The sequence below is a fragment of the Narcine bancroftii genome, chromosome 2, assembly GCF_036971445.1.
Source record: "Narcine bancroftii isolate sNarBan1 chromosome 2, sNarBan1.hap1, whole genome shotgun sequence".
NCBI classification, from domain to species: Eukaryota; Metazoa; Chordata; class Chondrichthyes; order Torpediniformes; family Narcinidae; genus Narcine; species Narcine bancroftii.
This window is the reverse complement of record NC_091470.1, coordinates 287,743,668-287,753,571: the sequence shown is the minus strand read 5'-3', so window position 1 is coordinate 287,753,571 and position 9,904 is coordinate 287,743,668. Positions and strand designations below refer to the sequence as shown.

The following is a 9,904-nucleotide window of genomic DNA, read 5'->3' as shown; positions in this document are numbered from 1 at the left end:
GTTTGTGATGTGCTGTTGATGAATCCTTGGTAAGTTGCTGTAGTACATATTTTAGACAACCTCAGCACACAATTATTGTTGCATTAATTATTTACATGATGTACAGAAAACACACACACACACACACACACACACACACACACACACACACACACACACACACACACACACACACACACACACACACACACACACACACACACACACACACACACACACACACACACACACACACACACACACACACACACACACATTATGCTCCAAAGCTGAAAACTAATTTCAAGATTGGCATTGTAGTTGGCAGTGAAGAGATCTAACTCAACTGGTGAAATGGCCAATAGAATGGAAGATAGAGTTTAATTCAGGTATTTTGGGAAATTAGTCCAGAACTTACTCAGTAAATGATAGCATCCTGGAGAGTGTGGAGGTATAGGTGCATAGCTCTCTGAAACTGGTGACACAGGTAGATAGGGTGATGAAAAATGCATTTGGCACACTTGCCTTCATCAGTCAGGGCAATGTTGGGATGTCATGAAACAGTTTTACAAAACATTGGTTAGACGAGACTTGGAATGTTGTATGTAGTTCTGGTCACCCAGCTGTCAAAATGATGACATTAAGCTGGAAAGGGTGCAGAAACAATGCATGTCATTAAGACTGGAAGGCTTGCATTAGAAAGAGAAGCCAAATAGGCTGGGAATATTTTCCCTGGCCTGCAGATAAAATCATAAATTTTAGAATGATGACAATCTTTTTCCAAGATTAGGGAAACCTAAAACTAAAGGGAATAGATTTAAGATGAAAAGGAAAATATTTATAAAGCATCTGAAGAGTAACTTTTTCTCACAGAGGCTGGTAGATATATGGAATGAGATGCCAGATGAAGTGCTAGAGGCAGGTACAATTATGATGTTTCAAATACTTTTAGACAGGAACATGGGTAGGCAAGGTTTAGAGCAGTGGTCTTCAAAATTTTTCTTTTCACTCACATACCACTTTTAGTAATCCTTATGTCATAGGTGATCTGTATTTAACAAGGGATTACTTAAAATGGTATGTGAGTGGAAAGAAAAAAGTATGAAAACCACTGTTTTAATTGTACCTCATTGACTCGTTATGTGCATGGTTTCATAACTCCAAAGAAAATGGGCCAATGATCATTTTACTCAAGCAAATAGTTCAGTAAAAATTGGGTCTAGACCAGTGATTCTCAACCTTCCTTCCCACTCACATATCTCCTTATGTAATCCCTTACTAATCACAGAGCACCTATGACATAGGGATTATTTAAAGAGGCATATGATGAAAAGAAAAAGTTTGAAAACTGCTGGTTTGGAGAGATATTGGCTTAACACAGGCAACTAACTTGGGTGGATGATTTTGTTGGCAAGGACAAGTCAAGCTGAAGGGCCTGTTTTTGTCCTCATTCTATAAAGTGGAACCACCTGCTTAAGAAAAAAATCTCAGAGCTATGTTTGAAACTTCTAATACACTGGTTTAAATTTCCACCAGAGTTTTGAAATTCAGTGGAAATAAATTCAGAGGTTGCTTTTAATATGAAAATCTTGCAGAACAAATGTTTTGATGGCCAAAGTGTAAAGTGCTATTGTATATTTTTATAAAGTTATATTTTTTTTCAAAAATAAAACTGCACTGAAAATACTTTTATAAAAAAATTACATACTGTACATTTTAAGAGGTAAAGGATAATCATAAAAGATAAGATTACGTGGCTGTTGATGTACCACTCAAAATACTAATTTCTAACAAAATCCTGGAGATAATGGTGGGGCACCTAGATCCAGGCTGCAATATATAAGAAAACAAAAATAACCACTGATAATTAAGCAATTTGCTCTTTCTATTATGTGATGTCCTCATTGTTTCACAATTTATAGGTCACTCGTTAATATTGCTATGTTTTCAACCTTTTAAGCTGCATATAAAATAGGACATCCACAAATAGAACAGGACCAGACATTCTTCTGGAACGTCCTGATGATTCAAGCATCCAGTGGATTATAAGTTTCCCCATTCCCTCACCAAATGTTTGGCGGCAAGTAATAGCTTTGTCCTGCAAAGCATGCATTTAAAAACACGGGTTTGAAGAAAATGAAGCAGAGGTGCTCCTGTGGAGTATCCACATTATTGGTCTGACCATGCGATGGATGGTGACAGATGCTCCCGGTGAGTTGAAGAGAAAGGTGTTTGCATTACTAAGCAGTAGTCCCACACAATCTGGATGTTGTAGCAAGATCTTTGCTATCTATTTCGGATCTTCCTGAAACCACAAACGGCCAGGTCTGAAATTTGAAAGAAAGGAGTTAGAATGCATCTTTAATGAGATGATTAGAATATCAGTGAACTTGTTCTATGAATTAGGAAGTATAAACTTCAACTTACCTCAACTTTTCATTCAATTTCATTAACTTAGCATCATGAAACATCCGCGGAAACACAGAATTACTGGGTAAGTCTATATGAGATGACATGCAATTATTTTTTTTATTATAAAATGGGAATTAATGACAAAATGACAGTGACCCATTTTAGTAAAGCAGTGAATGGTTTATTTGGTCCAACACTGAAGAAAGCCCATGCAGCATTAACTTGCCCTGTGACATCACAGGCGCCAAACTTCACTCCACCAAGGGCATCTACAGGAGGCGGTGCCTTAAGAAAACAGCCTCTCTCCTCAGGGACTCCCACCACCCAGGCCATGCCCTCTTCACTCTGCTGACATTCAGAAAAAAAGGTACAGGAGCCTAAAGATGAGCACTCAGCAGGACAAGGACAGCTTCTTCCCTGTTGCCATCAGACTCCTGAATGATCAATGAACCAAAGACACTGCCTTACTTTGAGTTTTCGTGCACTATTTTTTGTTAAATTTTTTTGTGAGGTGGTTTATATGAATGTTTGCAATTGATGCTGCTGCAAGACAATGACTTGTATGACTTGTTCGTGGCTTTAAATTCTGATTGTCATTCAATTTAATTAGCATTGTACCTGAATCCAGAAATAATTAAATTGCAGCAATCAGTCCCAATGCAAATAAAAATGAACAAATAATTTCACGTAATAAACTTTCCGATTTCCAAATGGAAAAAAATACTCTGGACCCGTCTTAAAAGAATATCGGGTAACAATTGTCTATATTTTGTATCTTAAAGTGAACATAATTCTAGGATGATGAGGTGGTGGAGGGTCAAGTAACTTTCATGGATAGAAATGATGAGCCCACGTTTCGGTTCGAAATCCGAATTGTCTCGATAAGTTCCCCCAGCATTTCATTGTTTGCACAAGATTCCAGTGTCCCAGTTTTGTGTGTGTGTGTGTGTGTGTGTGTGTGTGTGTTTCTCTATGCTTTTGTAATTATCTGGGTTTGTTGCTGACCAATGCGAAGCTACTTAAATTAAAAAAAACACCTGATTTTTCAGTGTCAGATTCAGACGGATTCCCTTCCTGTAAAGTATTTCAGAATCTGGTATTTAAAGCCACAAGTCTGAAGTGTTCTGCCATTAATTTCCATGTTGTAGAAGATCTATCCTAGTTATCAGGAACTATCTAAAAATCTATTTGAATTGATAGTCCGGATAAGAAGCTTACAAGTAGCCCTCTTTCAGATCCGCCACCCTTCAGAGAGCCGAGCGCACCTGAGCTCAATGTATCGATTATAATCTCCTTGCATGGAATTATCTGACATACGTATATAAATTTTAGAAGTTAGTGTCATGCTTACATTTGTGGAAATGAAAGGAAGATAACATAGAAGTTATTTGAAAGTTGACGTATCTAAATCTTCAATCTTCAATGTAATGTTCAGAATCGGCCAAGAATTTGCGTTAACGGTCACCGCAGAAAATTCACTGATTATAACGTATATTTGCTAAATTTTTCCATAAAGTTTGCCTTTTTTTTATTTGGTCGCTAACAGAATTTGCCAATATCGGAGACGATCTTGTTAGTTGTTTTTTTTTAAGGACACATTGATGTCACTTCATTTAGAAATTGGCATTTGAATGAATTCTGCTTTTTCATTCAGAAGTTCTCACAGAATGACAGAATGACTAAATAACAGAGTGTTTAAACAAGAGATGGCCTGGCTTTGTGGGTTCGCGAGTTATGTGGGCAAGTGTTTATGTGGGGGAGCTCAGATGCTTTAATATCCATGAGCATGCTTCCCCCCCCCACCCCACCCCCACAACCCGGTTGGTGTGCCTGGGCGGCGCTGAACAGAAGGAACGGTAGCAGGCAGAACTAATGCCATGTTTTATATATTGTATACACATTACAAAAAGCTTACGATAATTTTATTTAATGTCGTTATATTCAAGGTATTTCGTTCAAGAAAATGAAGTGCAGATGATACTTCTGTTGAGATCAGCCGGAATATTCAAAAACATACGGGGGTTATAGGTTAGTCGGGGTATTTGGGCGGCCCGAAGGGCCTGTTACCATGCTATATGTTAAATTACAAAAAAAAAGATGTTTAAATATTGGGATGAGAAATTTCCTGGAACCAACGCAAAAAGAAGACCTCGTGTACATCAATGCGGGTTGTTCTTCGAATCACGTTTGAATCATAAAGAAACGTGGATATGTTTAAAACACTGCAGCAAGCCACGAACTCGGTGGTACCGGTTTTACACGTTTCCTCAATTTGAAACTATAACGGTATTATAGGGGTTTTTTTTTAATACTAATGCGCTCTAACACTATTTCTGAATAGAAATTACACCATGTGCCTGGAGGCTGTGTTTTATCTTGGTTCTTTCGGTTATCAAGTTGTATAATATCCACAATTTTCTTACCAGATTTACCGGATGGACGAATCCATTTTCGTATTTATCATTTGCTAAGATTTGCCTTAAATGTGCGATGTAGCTAGCTGCCAGTCTGAGGGTGTCAAGTTTGGAGAGCTTGGTGTCTGAGGGCACCCAGGGCAGACTGGTTTTTAACCTGGAGAAGGCTTTGCTCAGGACCCGCATCCTTGCTCTCTCCCGGGCATTGGCAGCGTTTCTCTGTGATTGCTTGCCCTCTTTGCCCAGCCTGGGCAGTTGCTTTCTCCTAACAGCCCCTCGCCTCTTCCTTTTGGAGCTGCAGTCAGAGCTCGATTCATCAGTGTTTTCAGTGGAGATACAGAATTCCGCCTCGTTCGACTCGTGCTTTAAACCGTTATATTTGAGATGGAGCCCCTGTAATTCCATTTCCTGAATGTCCTCGGTGTCACTGGGAGATCCAGTAGACATGATATCTCTGGAAATTGAAATGAACCTCAAGTGAAAAGGTCTTCCTCTACAAATTCGTTAAATACCAGGAAAAAAAACATACGCAAAAGACTTCCTTTGTCGAATAAAGAAACCCCACCTCCAATGGTTTTGACGGCCTCGACTATCACTTTTAAAGAGGAAGTATTTGGTCGATGTGGATCTTACCATTCGACCATGGCAGTGACAAACACTGACAACTGTCCACCGACGTAAAAGGGGCGCGAAAGAGAGCCATTTCATTTATTTCTGCGTATCGATGCTAGTGAAACATTTCTGTGTCCAATATTCACTTCCAGAATCTCAACGTCTTAAGATGTTGTCTATTCCTCAGTGGTATATCCCATGTAAACTGGGATTCAAGTTGGAAGCCTTCAATCAATCGCCGTTAAAAAAACCCCGCAATTAAACAGCCCATTCATTTAATGAAAAGGTGAGTGCTACTGCAGTCGTTGATCTGAAATCAAAGCTCCTCAATTAATAAATATAGGAACCACAACTTGTCAATGAAATAACAGAGCAATTTAGTTTTATTAAGGTAATTCATATATTTTTATATATACTAGATTGGATAAACATTTTAATGATCAGTTGTAAAATTATATAGCGTCGATACATGTTTGGTCCTGAATGGCTCCATTGATTTTATCTGATATATAATTTCCTGTATTTTTTCATAAATATTATTTTTGAGTAATTTGTCCGAACTTTAATACAGACAAAGATTACTAATTAAAAACAAAATTAAACCAAGTGTTAAACGCTGACTTTGAAATTCAGTTCTTCCCTCGCTATTTGCAAAAGTTTTTTGGATCACAGCTGATAGGATTTCTTATTTTCCATTATTGCAATGCTAATGGGATAGAGTGAGAATTTTCCAAATTCATTTGGTCCAACTCGATGAAACCAGGTAATTTAAGGTCCTTTAAATGCCGACTGTATCCCCGTTACTTGTCAGAAGCATGTGCACCATTACGATGTATATTAAAAAAATATGCTTACGTTGTCTTGTATCGAGCTTTGAAAAAAATATTTTGTTAAGAAAATATAGGGTTACTTATCTCTGAAACATTGGTAAAAATTGCAACACTCCTCTCCCCAGCCCCGCTTCGCCCCTCCCCTCCCGATTAATTGTGCAGGTGCGTTTTGAAAAGTGCTCCCCCTGAAGATTAATGGTAGAACTGATTGATTTGGTAAACATTGTAGAGATCCTATCGACCCTAGAACGAATTCAGGCCTTATTTTTGTATCTAGGTCTTTCTTCCGCTGAAGACGTTAGAGGAAAGAAGTTGACTGCAATGAAACGGAACCAAGACATGTCATCAAAACTGTCTGTCACAAGTGGCAGTACTCGTAAACTTAATAAATCCCAGTGTACATCTGAACGGAAAGAAGACCTTGAAAACCCCCAACTTGTTTCCAGCTCCTTTCAGTATTCAAGAAATAATTTATTTCCCAAAATTGATCGTCATTTTGGAAACATTGAACTGTGCTGCATTGAATACATTGAAATGTCCAGATTATCTCTTTATAAACATTCCCCAAGCACATTGCACTCTTATAAATACAGTGAAATAAGGGAGAAGACGTCTAAAACATTCACGAACATGCTTCAGGCGTTCTGTTACTTGGACAAGCTTTGTAAGAATGATTATATTTGAACGTCAGTAACCAGATCTGAATGGATGGAAAACAAATAACTACATATCGGTTCTTTGAACGTACACACCCTATTAATTAATTGCCAACGTAAAATACATGACTAAATTTCACCGAGAAGACATGGAGATTAAATGATCTGAATTTAAACAAGAATTCTCAATTCACCAAGGAAATCGAACCTTTTTGAATAGCTTAATATGGAAAAATGCTCAATACTGCTTCTGCCCCACGTTTTTCAGATCCAATTACATCTACCGAGACAAAAGTCTTATGAAAGCAGAAAATCGATCGGCTCGGGGTTTCGAGTGAGGTCAGACTTGCTTTTCCGAGGCCGGGAATATTGTAAAACACTCCATAGGCGAACTTCTTTCATTATACCCGACAACCTCATCTGTTTCGTGTGGATTAGAAACTACTTTGAATACCTGTCTCATATGCGTAAAGCTATTTCAAATCACAAATAATAATGGTTGTTAAATAAATAATAGTAGAACAATTGCTCCGGTTACATTTCGTGAAGTGCAACTTAATCCATTGAAACAATGCACCTTTTTCAAGGTGGTCAAATGTGAAATGTTTCGAGATAAGACTTGGGTGCAAGTGAGGCGTGTTATTTTCTACCACACTTGGTAGATGGTAACACGACTAGAACTAATCGTGCGGGTTTGGAATTGTCAATTGTCCTGTTTGAATCTGATCTCTATGCATTTAGACGGAAACGCGGTAAATTCGGCACGTTACGTGTAACAAATAGCATTTCTTCTCTAATGTGCTTCTGTAATCTAAAACTATAGTTTTGTGCATTTAACTTGTTTGAAATAGAAGTGGTTTTTAATTATATCCAAGTGTTACCAAGACATGGACATAGATTAAAGCACAAGCTTAATTTTAAACTGGCTGTGTTCTATTCCATAAAACGATGGTATCTTCAAAGCCACTCGATTGTTAAGAAAACTGTCTGAACAAAAACACTCTCACTTGAATTGGACATTTAACTTCATGGCCAAACGTAATCAATGCATTCATACATATAAGACAAATTATTACAGAAAAAAAATATTTTGTTTGGGGCTCCTCGTCGCATGCGATATCTTTGGCAAACGAGAGCAATGTGGAAATGGAACATGAGCTGCGTTGAGTGCACACAAGCCAGGCACACAGAGCGGGCCAGCAATCGACCGGATTATTACTGGAGAAAAGAGTTCATCTGATTGGGACATATTCCTCTGCTCTCGGTTGGCCATCGAAACAACAGTTGTGAATAAAAACCGCAGATGGAATTGGAAATTAAAAAAAAATGCCAGCCACCCTCAGGGGGTAAAGCAGCATCTGTGGGAATCGTATACAGTTCATCAGAATTCTGACTCCAGCAGTTTTTTTGTTAATTAAACATTTGTTTTATAAAACATTGTTGGCGTGAAACAGCATCTGTGGAATGATAAACAGAATGAAGGTTTAATTTTCTATCGACTTCTTCTTGCCTTTCATTAAAACATCGGCCAGTACAGATTCACCTGGAAATAAACTGAGCGGGGCTACATCCCTTAATGATCTGATCTAACAAGCGCCCGGTGTCACTGGAACAGAATGGAAACATCACACTGCCCGCTATCACAAGTAAATAGCATCCGCAAGCATTCTGCGCCCATGCGCATAGCACTCATCCTGATTGGGTAAGAAACAGTAGCAGCCACACCGGAATGGAATAGAACGGTAATTAAACGCTTTCCACATTAAATCCTTACTCATCGTGCTGGTTTTTACGTGAGATGGCTTTGCCACACAGGGCTTCATTAGCTAATAGTTACCACGTTAACATCATTGCTAACGACCCCCAGCATCTATCTGATTCCCCCCCCCCCAAATTTAAACATTTATTTATTTCATATTTATTGTCAGAGTACATCCATGACATCACATACAACCCTGGGATTCTTTTTTTCTTGTAGGCGCGGCAGAATTACCGCCAATTAATAGCACAAAAGTAAGCTACACACAGCAAAAGACATGTAAACAAACCAAGAACTCTAAACAGATAATGAATCTCTGAGTTGAGGAGTCTGATGGTGGAGGGGTAACAACTGTTCCTGAACCTGGTGGTGCAAGTCTTGTGGCACCTGTTTCTCTTTCCTGATGGCAGCCGTGAGAACAGAAGTGTGTGGTGGGTGGCGAGGGTTTTTGCCCGGTAGCAGCATTCTCAGTAGATGTAATTAATTGCATGTTTGACGAGCCCAAAGGACCCCTAAACCCAGCAGCAATAGATATTCATCAAGACAAATGGGTACTTAAACAAAAGTTGGTTTTAATTATCTTTAAACATGAAATCAGGATCAAACTTTATCTTATTACTATTAATTTAACTTAACCCCCTTCTAATTCTAAGTGCAGTTGTGTGTAAGTTCAGAAAAGTTCTTTGATTCGCTTCTCACTTTTCACTCCTCCAAGTTCACTGGTTGCCGGTAAGTCTTATACTACGCACAAAATTTAACATAGATGAATTTCACCAGGTTTTGGTGATTGAAAGGTAAATGGTTACTGCTCAGGAAGGTTCTTGTCGGTTTTCAGAGAGAGATTTGTTGGTCGCTGGACACAAATTGATTTCTTCTAATCAGCCACGTCAGTGTCTTGCCAAAGAAATTTGCCCCATCAGGGTTTTCAAGATGATAATTTCTTTCTTTCAGGTCACCTTTTTGCTTCCCTTATTTCAAGTGAAACATTATGTAGCCAGTGCTCTCCTCTTGTATGGACGACAATTGCTTTGACCAGGCTGAACTAAGAACTCACAACCCGTCTTCAAAATGGGGGGTTTTCCACAAGCTTTCCAGCGTGTCCTGTTCCAGTCCCAGCTGCTGCTGTTGAACTCCAGCACTGTAGAACTGAATTCTCTCTCTCTCACACACTCAAAGAAAAGCCTGTTTGACTCCTCTGCTTATAAAACCACACGACCTTCTTAGAACAGCAAACTGCACTCA

The 9,904-nt window shown here is 38.7% G+C and overlaps 1 protein-coding gene across 1 annotated transcript; it reads right to left on the bottom strand.

Annotated features, from left to right (window-relative positions):
- Positions 1–223: 223 nt before the first annotated feature.
- LOC138752719 (transcription factor 21) lies at positions 224–5,390 on the bottom strand. The gene is made up of 2 exons (XM_069915416.1): positions 4,815–5,390; positions 224–2,306 (listed from the first exon to the last, which is right to left on the bottom strand). The coding sequence occupies exons 1-2, from the start codon at positions 5,250–5,252 to the stop codon at positions 2,220–2,222; spliced, it is 525 nt and encodes a 174-aa protein (XP_069771517.1). The 5' UTR covers positions 5,253–5,390; the 3' UTR covers positions 224–2,219.
- Positions 5,391–9,904: the final 4,514 nt, after the last annotated feature.